The sequence below is a fragment of the Tripterygium wilfordii genome, chromosome 9 (assembly GCF_013401445.1).
Source record: "Tripterygium wilfordii isolate XIE 37 chromosome 9, ASM1340144v1, whole genome shotgun sequence".
NCBI classification, from domain to species: Eukaryota; Viridiplantae; Streptophyta; class Magnoliopsida; order Celastrales; family Celastraceae; genus Tripterygium; species Tripterygium wilfordii.
In genome coordinates, this window is record NC_052240.1 from 3294640 (window position 1) to 3309039 (window position 14400).

General features: G+C 37.1%; 4 protein-coding genes across 5 annotated transcripts; 2 read left to right on the forward strand and 2 right to left on the reverse strand.

The window, feature by feature from the left end:
* Positions 1–487: 487 nt before the first annotated feature.
* LOC120005070 (reactive oxygen species modulator 1-like) lies at positions 488–2733 on the reverse strand. Its single transcript, XM_038854509.1, has 3 exons — positions 2580–2733; positions 1823–1860; positions 488–992 (listed from the first exon to the last, which is right to left on the reverse strand). Exons 1-3 carry the CDS (start codon positions 2650–2652, stop codon positions 879–881), a joined length of 225 nt encoding a protein of 74 aa, XP_038710437.1. The 5' UTR covers positions 2653–2733; the 3' UTR covers positions 488–878.
* A 95-nt stretch (positions 2734–2828) lies between these two features.
* On the forward strand, positions 2829–8570 carry LOC120006147 (F-box protein At3g54460). Its single transcript, XM_038856064.1, has 9 exons — positions 2829–3497; positions 3758–6349; positions 6447–6660; positions 6759–7046; positions 7142–7201; positions 7303–7433; positions 7667–7781; positions 7988–8136; positions 8230–8570. Exons 1-8 carry the CDS (start codon positions 2971–2973, stop codon positions 8132–8134), a joined length of 4074 nt encoding a protein of 1357 aa, XP_038711992.1. The 5' UTR covers positions 2829–2970; the 3' UTR covers positions 8135–8136; positions 8230–8570.
* Positions 8571–9170: 600 nt separating this feature from the next.
* Positions 9171–10840, forward strand: LOC120005237 (immediate early response 3-interacting protein 1-like). Of its 2 annotated transcripts, none has more exons than XM_038854757.1 (2): positions 9171–9326; positions 10284–10840. In XM_038854757.1, exon 2 carries the CDS (start codon positions 10287–10289, stop codon positions 10518–10520), a length of 234 nt encoding a protein of 77 aa, XP_038710685.1. In that variant the 5' UTR covers positions 9171–9326; positions 10284–10286; the 3' UTR covers positions 10521–10840. The 2 variants fall into 2 exon arrangements, with proteins under 2 accessions (XP_038710685.1, XP_038710686.1); XM_038854758.1 differs by lacking the exon at positions 9171–9326 and adding an exon at positions 9589–9723.
* A 327-nt stretch (positions 10841–11167) lies between these two features.
* On the reverse strand, positions 11168–12342 carry LOC120006206 (two-component response regulator ORR9-like). The gene is made up of 3 exons (XM_038856152.1): positions 12014–12342; positions 11638–11914; positions 11168–11542 (listed from the first exon to the last, which is right to left on the reverse strand). The coding sequence occupies exons 1-3, from the start codon at positions 12114–12116 to the stop codon at positions 11344–11346; spliced, it is 579 nt and encodes a 192-aa protein (XP_038712080.1). The 5' UTR covers positions 12117–12342; the 3' UTR covers positions 11168–11343.
* Positions 12343–14400: the final 2058 nt, after the last annotated feature.

The following is a 14400-nucleotide window of genomic DNA, read 5'->3' on the forward strand; positions in this document are numbered from 1 at the left end:
GAAAATATCTATTTTTTCCTCCAAAGAAGAAACTTTCGTTGTAAAAAGTTTTCCTTCAATGATAATTTCTTAAATAGTGAAAATAATTGCTTAATTATTTGAAGAATTTCCTTGTAATTAAGTTGTCCATTTATTCTCTATTTCTCTACCCATTTGTAAATTTTTATAGAACTTGACACATAGGAGTGCCTTTGTTTGTCCAATTTAGATGGCAATTTGTTTGGAATATTTAAACTAATCAAAGTTACTTTTGAGTAAAAACCACATATCTATATCGTTATAAGAGAGAAAATATATATGTAATTTAAATGTTTTTTCTATGAAAAAACATGCAATAATCTCAAAAGCCATGAAAAACATACCAACGAGAGGTGACTTGGTTGGCAATCGGCTGGATTTGTTCAAGATTCGATTCCAATGAGAAACATAATTCTTAACGGTATTTCAAAAAAAAAAACCATGAAAAAGCATACATTACACTGGGATATTACATGATATTAAGATTTCTATTTTATTAATAAAATGCACAAAACCAAGCTTATAGTGCTTGAATATAAATGACAACCCTCAAATAGGAAGGGACATACACAAGTAACAAAAACTTGCATCCCTTGACCACTTGGTCCTCCACAATTCATTGCTCTGGCTGGCTCCAACATTCAAAAAGGGGCAAACAAAACCCATCTTCCATCCAAGTATCTTATGAATCATGCAAATCCATCTTCAACATACTCTAGCAAAGTATTCAAAGTAAGACCTCAACAAATTAATTGAAAAAGAAAATACTTGGTTTGATTATGAACAGAAGAAAACTTGTCCTCTCTCATAGTTACGTAAAATACAACCTTATGAACCAGAAAGTACTATCGAAAGAACATTCAGTAAGATTTTCCACAATGTATCAAGCTTCCAGCACCCAAGAAAAGACCAAAAATAGCTGCACTACCCAATGTAGTTTGTCCAATATACCTGACTTTTAGCAGTCCAGGAACCTGCAAAGTACATATAACAAAACCATCATGGAAAAGCATTAACTTCTAGGACATGTACACAAGCGTGTATGACCGTGTGTGCAGGCAGTAACATGCACCAATTAGGTCCATCACAAGCCCGCGAGGAATTATACCCAGCGATCGACAGAGATACACAGTATCTTGCCAACTTATCACTGAATGCCTAATCAAATGCCACCAATGCACCAATATTGGAATCGTGCAATGAAGCAAGTAAGGCTGGCCATAAGGTGAGATTCTCACAAAAAAAGTTGATGCCTCAAGGAGGAGTGGATTAAAGGGAGATGACAAGAAGGCGGAGCATAATTGGTTACGAGAGGTGACATTCTATTTTTTGAATGGGAAAGACTTATTAACAAAGTCTGGAGCCTAAATACATTAAACTCGGATACAATAACCAGCTTCATTCGCAAGCACAATCTCATGCATGCATGGCATGATGTCGGAAGTAATGTATAGCTCAAACAAACATCAAATGATCATTCACCACAAATTTATTAGTGGATAAATAAAGAACCATCATCAATAACAAAAGCTAAAATGTATGAAACAAAGTTTCAAGCGTTCCGTGCTACAACTGTATCCTCATTGCAAATCATCATTTTACCTCAAGCATTGGATTTCAGTAGGAAGAAAAAATTCAAATATATCAAATAAAACTATGATGAAAAATATTAAACAGCTAAAATATATGGTCCAATTAGCAGCCGGTAAAACTGTCAGACCAAAATTCTCACATGCATTCATCAGTTGAATTGCAGAGGGGAGGAGGACGATAAAAGAAGTTGTTTGAACATTAGAGACATTACCTTATACCGGATAGCCTCATAAGTCCCATAAACAGCACCTGCACAAATACATATATACACATCAGCCTTCCCCAGACTCCGCCAGTGGTTGCAAAAGCCTTTTGCAAAGGGTTTACCTTTGATATTTATGATTTTTCTCATAAAAGTTCAATCTGCTTAATCCACCCCTTGAAATGTCTTTGCTAAAAATAACTTCTGTACTTTTTACCAAATACTTTACAGTATTTCAAGCTGGACAATTACTGGATGAATATGGAAACCATAAAAACATGTATACTACATACAGAACAGTGCTTAATGATTATCCTACCCTGCAAATAACATAGGATCACTCACACATTAATAAAACAAAGTTTTCCAAATACTGTGAACTCCAGCTAATTCAAATATTAACCCGTAAACAGGAACTAACATATATACGTTGATCTTCCAACTTATCTATCCTAACTAACTCAAATCCTTTTGCTTTCGCAGTTTCGCACAAAGTTTTTAACACTGTTTCTTCACAACCAGGTCTCGATCACAGTTAAATATGTCCAAAATCCCAAACGCAGAAATTATTGATTAAACATTTTCTCCAAAATTATACAGAAGAATCAAATAATACGATGCCAGAGTAATCCTTGCCCCAATTGAGCTCATTCTTCGGAAACCAAAAACAAAAAAACAAAAAATTTCTTTCACTACAGTCTCCTTAGCAGCCAAAGAGTTAGGGTTTTTGGAAGAGAGAAAAAGGAATTGACTAATCAAAACTCACCAACAGCGCCACCAACTGCGCCGCCCACGGCAACGCCGGCGGTGATCCGAGCCAAGCAACTATCTCTTGCCATGTCGATCCTCTCCGTTTAGTCTCAAACTCCTCTATGCGGCGTGCGCAGTAAATAGCTTGACCAAATATATTTTTCTTTTCTTTTTTCTTTTTCTTTTTTCCTTTCCCTTTAAATATTCGGAAAAAAAATTGATTTTTTAACGTTGTCTTCTTCTCCAAGTTATATTTGCTACGTGGACCCCACCAAATAACCGTCTCTTCTTTTCGTCTTCGTTACAATTTATGAATCTCAACAAAAATCCCTAAATTGAAACCCTAAAAATTTTATCAATTCAATTCTCTCCGCAACTTCTGTAATTTGCGGACGATATATGATCCAATGGAGGATCACAAGCTCTGCGGTTACCTCTGTGTGGTCCTCAGAGTGAACGCGCCACCATTGCGCGACCTTCACATACCTTTCGGAACTAACTGTGAATTTTTCAGCGATGGGGGAGAAATTGGGTTTGGAACAGAGGGCGATGTCGTTTTATCCCCAATTGAACCTAAATCTAAAGCAAGGCAGCTCGCAAATGGTTTGATTTCACCGGAGCAAGAGAATGCTGAGAGCGTGCCTGTGAAATCCAGAAAAGGGAAAGGTAGGAGTAGGAGGGAGAGTTCGAGAAAGAGGGTAAGAGGGATAGGACTCCTTCATGGAAGCGTCAGTGTGGTGCACCAGCTGCAGGCATTGGCGATGCACAAGTGTTTGAAGATAGTGGCGCGAATTCTGGGGGTTTATGTCCGGGATGATAATGTTGATGCCAGAGCGGTGGTGCTGGTAGATGTTTATCTTCCAATCAGTTTGTGGTCTGGTTGGCAGTTCCCGAGGTCTAGGTCCATTGCCGGCGCCTTCTTTAGGCATTTAAGGTGAGTGGTTATATCTACTGATTAAAGGCAGTCTTCCTTTTCGACTTTCTTTCGAGATTAGTGTAAGTGCTACTCTAAGCAGACGGCACTCTATATTATTCCTGAACGGACTGACTCTGAATGTTCTTGAGTTTTTTTATCTGTGGATGACTGGATGTGCAATAAACGTCTAGCTTTTTAATGTCATGTTCAAACTTTTTGTCATTCTTTTCAAAATTTCTGTAAGTTCTACGCATTTCTATCACTGTTGATGTGTGCAGATGTGACTGGAAGGAAAGAAGTATGTCACTTGTTGGAGGAGAGTATTTAAGAGAGGCACATGAGGATCGTAAGAGTATCTGGAACGTCTCTGATTGTCATGTTCTGGAATGCAAGTTGCATTGTGATGCCCAAGATTCTTCAAAGAAAGGCCTCTTTGAACTTAATGAAATTTTTAAAAGCTTGCCAAGCGTAGGAAACAAGGAAAATCCTGAATCTTGTAGATTAATAGCTGCTGATGTTTGTTGTGGATCTGGCATCTGGGATATAGCTGGTGATATATTGGTAAATATTTTAAGTTTGCTTCGGCCCCTGGACCTTATCCGAGTTGCAGGAACTTGCCGCTACATGCGGTTGCTGGCTGCCTCTATTATGCCATGCATGAAACTTAAACTTTTTCCTCATCAGCAGGCGGCTATTGAGTGGATGTTACAACGGGAACAGAATGTTGAAGTCTTGCAGCATCCTCTGTACTTGGGTTTCTCTACTGAAGATGGGTTTACTTTCTATGTAAATACTGTTTCTGGTGACGTTGTTCCTGATGCAGCTCCTACAATTAGAGACTTTCGTGGAGGAATGTTCTGTGATGAACCTGGCTTAGGTAAGACAATAACTGCTCTTTCGCTTATTCTGAAGACTCAGGGAATGATGGCTGACCCACCTAAGGGAGTTCAAGTAATCTGGTGTACACATAATGGTGATCACAGATGTGGCTATTATGAACTTAGTGGCAACAGCTTCTTATGTAACGATTCTTCTTTGAGGAAAAGGCTTGTAAGCCAGAATACTCGGCGGGGAAAGCTATATTTAGATGAGTTTACTCGCATGGATGATCTAAACTGCTCCCCAAAAAGAGCAAGGTTAATAGATCTGGGTGAGCAAATTGAAGGGTCTTGTGCTGTCAATAAAATGAAATCACCATTGGTACCACAATCTGAGTTAAAGTTGAACATAGAACATTCCTTGAGTAGCTTGAGTTCCATCAAGAGAAATCTTTATCATTCATTTTTTCGTGAAGAGGTGGTCGGAGAAAAGTTAATCAAGCGAAAGCGCGGGTCTAACGGATCTATACATGTCTCAGAACAGCAGGTTGGTAAGGTAAGTGGGGTGTCACACAGTCACAAGAGCATCGAGAAGGCTACGATAGGCACTTTTGTATATAATGAAAATTGGGTTCAGTGTGATTACTGTCACAAATGGAGAAAGCTTGCAGATGCAAGTGTTGTTGATTCTACTCAAGCATGGTTTTGTAGCATGAACAATGACCCCATGCATCAGAGTTGTGGTGATCCAGAAGAAGCTTGGGATAGGCAAGAGTTAGTAACTTGCCTTCTGGGATTTTATACCAGAGGAACTTCTGGTGGAAAAGAGCAAAATATCTCATTTTTTATTAGTGTTCTTAAAGAGCATTACACAACGATGAATTCTACTACTAAGAAAGCCTTAAGGTGGCTGGCTAACCTTACTGAAGACAAGCTCTCGCGGATGGAAACTAGTGGTTTGGAAAGTCCTATCTTGGGTACTTGTCTCAATTACATCCAAGGTTTCCATAGCTTATTTCAGGCGTTTGGCCTTATGAAGAGAGTAGAAAAGGGTGTTAGCAGATGGTACTACCCACAAAGAATTGACAGTTTGGTTTTTGATGTGGCAGCCCTCAGGATTGCTCTCTGTGAACCATTAGATTCCGTTAGATTGTATTTATCTAGAGCAACTCTAATTGTTGTTCCATCTAATCTGGTGGATCATTGGAAAACACAAATCCAAAGACATGTCAGACCTGATCAGTTGCGTCTTTGTGTCTGGACTGATCATAAAAAGCCTTCTGCTCACAGTCTCGCCTGGAATTATGATATTGTTATAACAACCTTTAGCCGTTTAAGTGCAGAGTGGGGGGCCCATAAGCAAAGTCCGTTGATGCAAGTGCATTGGCATAGGGTCATGTTAGATGAAGGGCACACCCTTGGCTCAAGTCTGAACTTGACAAACAAATTGCAAATGGCTATTTCATTGACAGCTTCCAATCGCTGGTTGTTGACCGGAACCCCAACTCCTAGCATGCCCAATAGTCAGCTTTCACATCTTCAGCCATTGCTTAAGTTCCTGCATGATGAGGTTTATGGAGACGATCAGAAGTCATGGGAAGCTGGCATTCTTAAACCTTTTGAGTCGGAGAGGGAGGAGGGTCGGTCACGTTTATTGCAGTTGCTTCATAGGTGCATGATTAGTGCAAGGAAGACAGATTTGCAAACAATTCCTCCGTGCATCAAGAAGGTGACATTTCTCAATTTTACCGAGGAGCATGCAAGAAGTTACAATGAACTGGTAGAGACAGTGCGGCGCAATATACTCATGGCTGACTGGAATGATCCTTCTCATGTTGAAAGTTTACTGAACCCAAAGCAGTGGAAGTTTCGAAGTGCGACGATAAGGAATGTTAGGAAATCTTGCTGTGTGGCTGGCCATATTAAAGTAACAGATGCTGGTCAAGATATTCAAGAGACAATGGATATGTTATTTGAAAATGGGCTGGACCCTCTATCGGAAGAGTATGCATTAATAAAGTATTACCTCCTCTCTGGTGGTGAATGTGCCAGGTAATGTTCTGCTCTCCAGGTTTGTATGGCTTTGTATTGGGAACAAACGAACTATAATAGGCAGATTACATATTGTCCCCTTTTTTTCTCTCTTTAGGTGCAAAGAAGGGTGCCGCTTGCCCATCATTACTCCATGTAGGCATCTTTTGTGCCTTGATTGTGTTGCTTTGGACGGTGAAAGATGTACTCTTCCTGGCTGTGGATTTCTATATGAGATGCAGAGTCCTGAAACATCAAGTCGTCCTGAGAATCCTAACCCAAAGTGGCCTGTCCCCAAAGATCTTATTGAGTTGCAGCCTTCATATAAACAGGCAGGATTTTCTCTTGGTCAATATGTTCATTTCTACATTTTGATAAGTACTGATTTTGGGAAATTTACACTTTTCATATTACTGTGCTATTTATACAGGATGACTGGAATCCTGATTGGCAATCAACATCCAGCAGTAAAGTTACATACCTGGTTGAAAAATTGAAAGCACTGCAGCAGGCTAATAGAGAGATGGGTTTCTCTATCAATGAGGATAATTGTACCAATCACATTGACAAGCTAAATTCTCCTTCTGAGCTGAACAATGCAAGTGCACTGTTACAGCAAGAATACTCCAGACTGCAAACTGACTCATACAAGGGACTTCCAGCGAAAGTTTTAGTCTTCTCTCAATTTCTGGAGCATATACATGTGATTGAGGAGCAGGTAGATCGTATTTGCTGCTTACTTTGCTTGCTTTGTCTGAACTTGGTCGCTTAACTGACAGGAGACTAACTCCCACTTTGCTTATAATGCGGCAGTTGACAGTGGGAGGTATCAGATTTGCAGGAATGTACAGCCCAATGCATTCTTACAACAAGGTACTGGTTTCTTTCTTTTTTTCCCTATTTCCTGCCTCCTCTCATTTTCACCCGCTGCAAATTGGTTTGATAGCTAAATTACCTTTTTCCCATTCTTTCAGATAAAGTCACTGGCAACATTCCAGCATGATGAGAGTTGTATGGCACTTTTGATGGATGGAAGTGCTGCATTGGGTCTTGATTTGAGCTTTGTGACACATGTATTTCTAATGGAGCCAATCTGGGACAGAAGGTATTTCATTTGTCTTAAGATCCCTTCTGCTACTTCGTTTTTTTCACCTCTTTTATACTCCTAAATATATCGTGGTCTAAAGATGAAAGTGATAATGTTGTTAAATGAATTTTTTCGCGGCACTAACTGCATAAGGTTTTATATGCTATTTGACTGTTCTGTTGAAGGTAAGGATTGACTTTTCATCCTTTTCGATTATCATTTAACTTGTCACATGTGTAAAATGTTATCAGCATGGAGGAGCAAGTGATTAGTCGGGCTCATCGGATGGGGGCTACTCGTCCTATTCAAGTAGAAACTTTAGCAATGTGTGGTACAATTGAAGAGCAAATGGTGGGATTTTTACAGGTGCGAGTTGATATGACTGTAGATTTTTTTGCTAATTTTCAGACAGTCTTCTTCACGTGTACTGGACTCTTTCGTTTGCAATACTGTGGTTACAATAAGGGATTTTCCCGGACTTTGCTTGCCCTCACTATTTTTCTCTCCTTCTGGAGGTGCCCTACTTTTCACTCAACCATAGCTTGGGTTTAACCATTTTATATTTACTCCAGGATGCCAATGAGTGTAGGAGACTCTTAAAAGAAGAGTTTGGGAAACCTGACAATGAAGGGGCAAGGACTCGTCGTACGCTGCATGATTTTGCTGAGAGCAACTATTTGGCCCATCTTAGCTTTGTGCGGACAAATTCAAAGTCCTAAAGGTATCTACATTGCTTTAAACCCATGTATTCCCCCTCATGAGTGCAATTATCGTCTAAGATGTCAAAAACTTTTGTCGGAATTTTTTTTCGCAGTCGCACCTTTTGCGGAGATTCTAGCTCTAGTTTAGGAATTTTGGGGGTCGAATCTAACGCAGTGCCATAATGCTCAGCTGCTAATGGGGAAGGACTAAGTTTAAGATTACTCTTCATGGTAAAAAAAAGAAGTAAACAGCTCCCTTGGAAAGCACCTACATTGCAGTTCATGGTGATTACCCAGATATGAATACATGGCGCAATTTATTTTTTGCATTGACCCAGATGGGTTTGGTGTTATTTGGTGAAGAAGTCTAAAAGAAAACAGTAGTTAATTACTTAATTATTCTTCACGATGTTAACTCATGTACTGCGATTTGATATTAAGGGGTTGTTGTGAACTGAAGATCTTTAGACAATTGAAAACAGATATGCCTGGGCTGACCATCTTTTTTTTCATTTTTTATGAAAATTAAAGTACTGTATATACAAAACAAATTCTTTATTAATTGCCCCACTACTAAGGACGGTTGCAAGAAAATCTCCAATTCGACTCTTTCTCATCTCTTCCCATGTCATCATTTAAAAAAAAAAAAAAACAGTTACAAAACTCGAGGAAAACAAAATCTAATATTTATTCTCAGAATTTTACTTTCTAATGCATAATTTTTTTTTTTTAAATAAAGGTCATAGACCTCATTATATTATATTACCCAATAAATTGAGTAACTGAGACCCGTAAACATTCGGAGCCATCACAAAGATGGAATACAACTTAAGAATTAAAAAACAAGAAAAAAATAATAAAACACAAACATTAAATCGGATTTTGTCAGACATTGTTTGACGACATCATATTACATCAGATATCGTCGAATCATTGTCCAATGAACCAACTCTATTGGTTTAAGCCGAGTAACAAACACTAAACGGAAAAAAGAAAAAAAAAAACACAGATTACCACTTGGATCTACAGTATTATCGGATGTTGTATGACAATTCCAGCAAATCTATCATCAATCAATTTAGAAATAACACGGGTAGGAAAATGGATCGGGTCATGATTCGCCATATGAAGAAGCCCAGATCCAACGGTATTTGTATCTGGTTGGGTTTAGTAGATCCGGCAAATTCGTTTCTAGATCCAAGAATCCCAGGTTTGGCTCTCGCTTCTCTCTCCGTTTACAAAAACGTATCAGATTTTCCTAGTTATTTCTTAAGCGATGATGGAATTTTCTTGGTAGCCAAACTCAAGTTTTAACTATATTGGGATCTTAACAGTATATTTGGGTTCTGCTTTACTGCTTCCATGTGGTTTACGGTAGATTTGGGTTGTCTAATATTTGCACTTGCGACAAAAATCAGAACATGAACATCAACTGTTTGATGAAATAACTATGAGGGTTTTTGCTTTTTAGAACGTATTTTTCTTGGTTTAGCTCCTAGTAACGGGTGTACCGGAAGCTACTCCTGTAATAGGATTCCCTTTGGTAGAGTTATTGCGCTGAAGTTAAAGTTTTGGTGTGAATTCATGGCGTGGAATCAAGGGTTCTTGTGGGTTTTCCTTTTCACTTTGATATTGCAGTTTCACTTATCTGGGTTCAAATCTGAAGGGATGTATCTTTGTTTTGTCATATTTTTACTTGATTTATCTGTTGAATGTAAATCTTGAATTTTGTTTTTTAGATGTACATGAGATCACCTAGCGTTTAACACGGATACTTTGTGTACCTTTTAAGCAAATGTTTGAACAAACATGAAGTTGAGGCAAAAAACGTTGTTTAATTGTGGGTGGATGCTGATTTAGCTATGCATTTCGTCATTACGAATCCCACGTTTGTTCTAGGCTTTTAGCTAATGGTTTTAGTGATCTCATTGTTTTCTGCCTTATGGAACCTGTACTGCATATTCCCATTCGATGTTTAGGTGCAATGCGTGCTTTTCCTTCTTGACTCTAGTGTGTATGGTCATCTGGACTCTCTCACCAGATATGCCCAATCATCTTATAGAATTGTCAGGCACTCCTCATAGATCTCTTGATGATACTGTGTAGTTTACTCTTCTTGCTAATTAGGCTATGGATGGATTGAATTAACCGGACCTTAACCTTGCAGGATATGGGTTTGTGGACACTACTTGAAGGATTTCTGCTGCTTGCAAATGCATTTGCTATATTAAATGAAGACCGATTCCTTGCTCCAAAAGGCTGGAGTTTCCAGGAATTCTCAGGAGGCAAAACAAAATCATTAAAGGGGCAGCTTATAGGTCTCATATATGCAACCCAGTATCTGAGGGTTCCTCTTATAATCTTAAATAGCATCTTCATAGTTGTAAAGCTAGTTTCTGGTTGAGGTTTCCCTGGTTTGCAATATATTATATGCACATCTGATTGCCCTCAATTGTTTGAATTTGGTGGTCTATAAAATGGTTGTATCAGACTGATATTGTGAGGTTTCAAATTAGGTTCTAATGATTCTTGAGTAGGAATTATCGGTTTGATTTTGCATCTATAATGCAGGGCTTGGGTGGCTTTTGCGAATTTGTCTATTAAAGCTTGTGGGTTTTCATTTGCAAACTGTATGAACCATTCATTCAACTGGGATACCAGCCTCTTGTTTTGTAACTTTGTTGTACTTCTAGCAATTTATCATTGAGCAAGGTTCAAAATTTCACAGTTTTCTCAATGGCTTACTTTCCATTCTGTGCTTCTTGTTTGGAAATAGCTTCCAGGTCTAATACTCGCAATCCGATAAGCCAACTCTACCATTTCTGGGCTGCCTACACAAATGGGTGATTTTGGGTTCTTACTTCTTAATCAGTTTTTTTCCCCCTAAATCGTTTCGATTCGTGGGCCTAATGAACGTTTTTTGGAAACTGAGTTTGTTATAAACTGCACATCGTGCTTTGCTAGAAAATTTACTCATTCTGCATTCCCTCTGCTGGAATTAATGAATGATGCATGCATCACCTAAAGCAAAAGAGATGGAGAAGCATAACCTGATGATCAAAATTGAATTAAGGATGTATTAATTTGGGATGATGTACAGTGGTCCAACACTAGTTAATTATTTCCTAACAAATAATGATTGCTCCCTATCTCCCCCTCCCTCAAAGAATCTAAATCTCTATTTGATCTGTGTAATATAACTAAAAAATACAAGAAAAATTTGCTAATTAGACCAATTCAAGGTCATTAGTATATCTTGTTCTTGATTTCTCAGGGGATTGAATCTCTTCATTGCCTTTCCTCTTGTTATTGGTGTTTGGTTCATCTTCCTTGGATCTCCCCTTCAGCAAATGGGGTTTAAGCTTATTGACGTCTGATAATTGAACTGGCTTCAGAAAGAACTCCTCTGCTCCTTCTTCCATAAACCTAATCAAAACAAACCCAGATTCCATAAGAACTTGAATCCCAAAAATTGTCTAAAATTTGCACACAAAAAAAACGAAGAAAAATTGAAGCCTAACCTGTTAATCCTTGAAGGAACATTCTCTGAGGACATAATCACAACTGGTACATCTTTGAAAGTTCTAGATTCCTTGATCTTTCTGAGGAGATCAAATCCAGTCATTCCAGGCATACGGTAATCTGTGATGATCAAGTTCACTTCAATCTCTTGATTTTGATGATCTGGAGAAACAGAGGGCACACTTGCATCATCATTTAACAGTACTTGATGATGATCATCTTCAATGTTCAGACCCAGAAACTCCAAGGCCTTAATTCCAGAATCCACTGCAGTAACTGCCAGACAAAACCCAGGAAAAAAATTAGAAACCAAAATCAAAAACCCATTTGTCAAAACAACAAAATGAAACCAAAAAACATTCAATCTAAGTTTACCTTGATAAGAAGAGGTTTTTAAGAGCCTCTCAATCAACTTCCTATCAATGATGCTGTCATCAACAGCAAGAACATGGAATTGGGTTTCTGCTCCAACAACCATAACTACAATTCAAATTGAAGATGGAGATTGGGAGATTGAATTTGAAACCCAAGAACACAAGACAAAGGACAAGGTGTGGTGGTGGTGGTAGATTGGTGGGTGTGGAGGAGTTTTTAAGTAGGGGGTCAATGGGAGCAGGGTTCTATTGGTCTGATCAGGACAGTTTGGAAAGCAAGATCCGGCAGATTTGATCCAGAATCTCAGAGATCTTCTAGGTTGATTTTTGAATTAGACAACAAGCAAAAGCAAAAGCAAAAGAAGGTGCTGTGTTATTTACTTATTTCCCATTTTTTAAGGAAATTTTATATTGTTTTGTTTTTGGTCTTTTGTTATTAAATAATGTCCCCATTTTGACCCTTTGATTAATCTAAAGGCAATTGTAGGTCTAATTCTTTATTCTTCTATACATATAAGTGTGCATGCATGTATGTATCTATTTTTATTCCTAATCAAAATTGAATCTTTGACAATTTCAAAGGGTGAATTTTGTGTATTAGGTGTGATTGAGGCCAACCAAATTTGATTATTAAAAGATCCTATAATTGACATATAGATATGGGGTACCAAATGCTAGTTGACTTTTATTTTTTCAAGTTCTATATTTTATTATTATATAGGTTCAAAGGAAATTTAAAAAAATAAGATAATTTTTTTTTAGAGAATTGGCATAAAGTATTGGTCAATTTTAATATAAAATAAAAGTGTCTATTTTTATCAAAATTGCATCCTAAATGAAGTGAACCACATCTCCTTAATGTAAAGGTAATCTTGCCATATTTATTGTTCTAAGCCTAATAGATAATGACTAATTTAATTGTCTTTATCTTATTTTTGTTTGCTATTTTTATTGATATTAGCCCTTTTTATATGTTAATACCAATAAACTTGAACATGAAATTTTCATGAGTTTGTCTGACAAGCGTGTTACGACGTAGGTTAATATGTAGGCCGTATAAATTATGGTTCCGTCATACACAAAAAATAATCATCATAATATTTGCAAAATCTTCAATTTATACTAATTTTTTATCATTAAAATTAAAGCTAATTTACATAGAATCCTAAAATAGTCTAAAAAGAAGTTCATTACAAGAAGCTTGGTAGAGAAAAATCATGGGACTGTATAAAATCATGTGATTATTGTGTAAGGAATGAAATATGTGGTCAGAAATTATCAAGGATTGTGTGAAGATCTCTTGGTAGATCTCTTGAGACCTAAAATTAGAACTCATGCTTTTGCTTACGTTTCTCTTTTTGTTTTTTTTTTTTTGCTTTTCTTACATTTTAAATTTCAATTTTCAACCCTTAATTTGGCCCACCAAATCTTTCAAAAAAGAAAGGGAAATCACCCAATATACGCATACACATGTCTATATATTTTGGTGAGGTGTAGTCCCACACGTATGGATTCCGCGTCTGAACGATGTTAGATACATCATGTACTTTATTTAAAGTGTGGGATCCTGCACTAGAGCATAACTCTACACACATAAATATCATTCATTTTTTGAATTTTTTAATTATAATTAGATTCATATTTACTTTTTAACATATATAGATAATCTCAATTTCTAACTATCAATAACGCGTTTTCTTAGAGGAAAACATCTCGTACTAACTCCGTAGTTAAACATGCTTCTGCAAGAGCACTATTGCTATTGGGATGGATGACCTCCAAGGAAGGCAAAACCGTGCGGATTCGATGCATCCGCGGAAACTGAACAACCCAAAACGGGCAATATTGTTGATGTGTATATGGGTTGACTCGATGTATCCACGGGAACTGAACCATCCAAAACGGATAATATTGTTGATGTGTATATGGTTGGAAATTATAATATTTACAACTCTTTAATTTTTTTTTCAATTTTTAGCAAACAATAATATAGAATTTTTTTCTTTATTTTTCTTCTTTATATGAGACGGGGCATGTACGTACCCAAAAGACTAGTCGATAATTCATGACAAAATCTCGGATACTTTTATTAAAAATAAAATGATATTTTTTTAAATTATTGTTGTCAATTCATTTGATTCAAAAATAAATCTTTTATTATTCTAATCATCCACCCACAAAAAGAATCATATATAATGAAAGAGATATTTTTCGCAGCCTAATCATTCAAAAAATATATTAAAAATAAAAATTTTAAAATGCCTAAATATATTATTGCAACTTGTCAACAATAATGAAATAATAATAATAAAGTTGGAAGTTAAGGGACAGTCGGTGTGAGGTGTCAACAATAATGAAATGATAATATCGACCAGGTGATATGTGGTG

Bases quoted from the DNA above. Each gene is read 5' to 3' on its own strand.
- LOC120005070 (XM_038854509.1), bottom strand. From the start codon at position 2,652: ATGGCAAGAGATAGTTGCTTGGCTCGGATCACCGCCGGCGTTGCCGTG. The intron at 1,861-2,579 runs GTGAGTTTTGAT...GTATTTGTGCAG, and splicing joins CGCAGTTGGTGGCGCTGTTG to GTGCTGTTTATGGGACTTAT. The intron at 993-1,822 runs GTAATGTCTCTA...TGTACTTTGCAG, and splicing joins ATGAGGCTATCCGGTATAAG to GTTCCTGGACTGCTAAAAGT.
- LOC120006147 (XM_038856064.1), top strand. From the start codon at position 2,971: ATGGAGGATCACAAGCTCTGCGGTTACCTCTGTGTGGTCCTCAGAGTG. The intron at 7,434-7,666 runs GTATTTCATTTG...AAATGTTATCAG, and splicing joins GAGCCAATCTGGGACAGAAG to CATGGAGGAGCAAGTGATTA. The intron at 7,782-7,987 runs GTGCGAGTTGAT...TATTTACTCCAG, and splicing joins AAATGGTGGGATTTTTACAG to GATGCCAATGAGTGTAGGAG.
- LOC120005237 (XM_038854757.1), top strand. From the start codon at position 10,287: ATGGGTTTGTGGACACTACTTGAAGGATTTCTGCTGCTTGCAAATGCA.
- LOC120006206 (XM_038856152.1), bottom strand. From the start codon at position 12,116: ATGGTTGTTGGAGCAGAAACCCAATTCCATGTTCTTGCTGTTGATGAC. The intron at 11,915-12,013 runs GTAAACTTAGAT...TTTGTCTGGCAG, and splicing joins AAAAACCTCTTCTTATCAAG to TTACTGCAGTGGATTCTGGA. The intron at 11,543-11,637 runs GTTAGGCTTCAA...TGTTTTGATTAG, and splicing joins GTTCCTTCAAGGATTAACAG to GTTTATGGAAGAAGGAGCAG.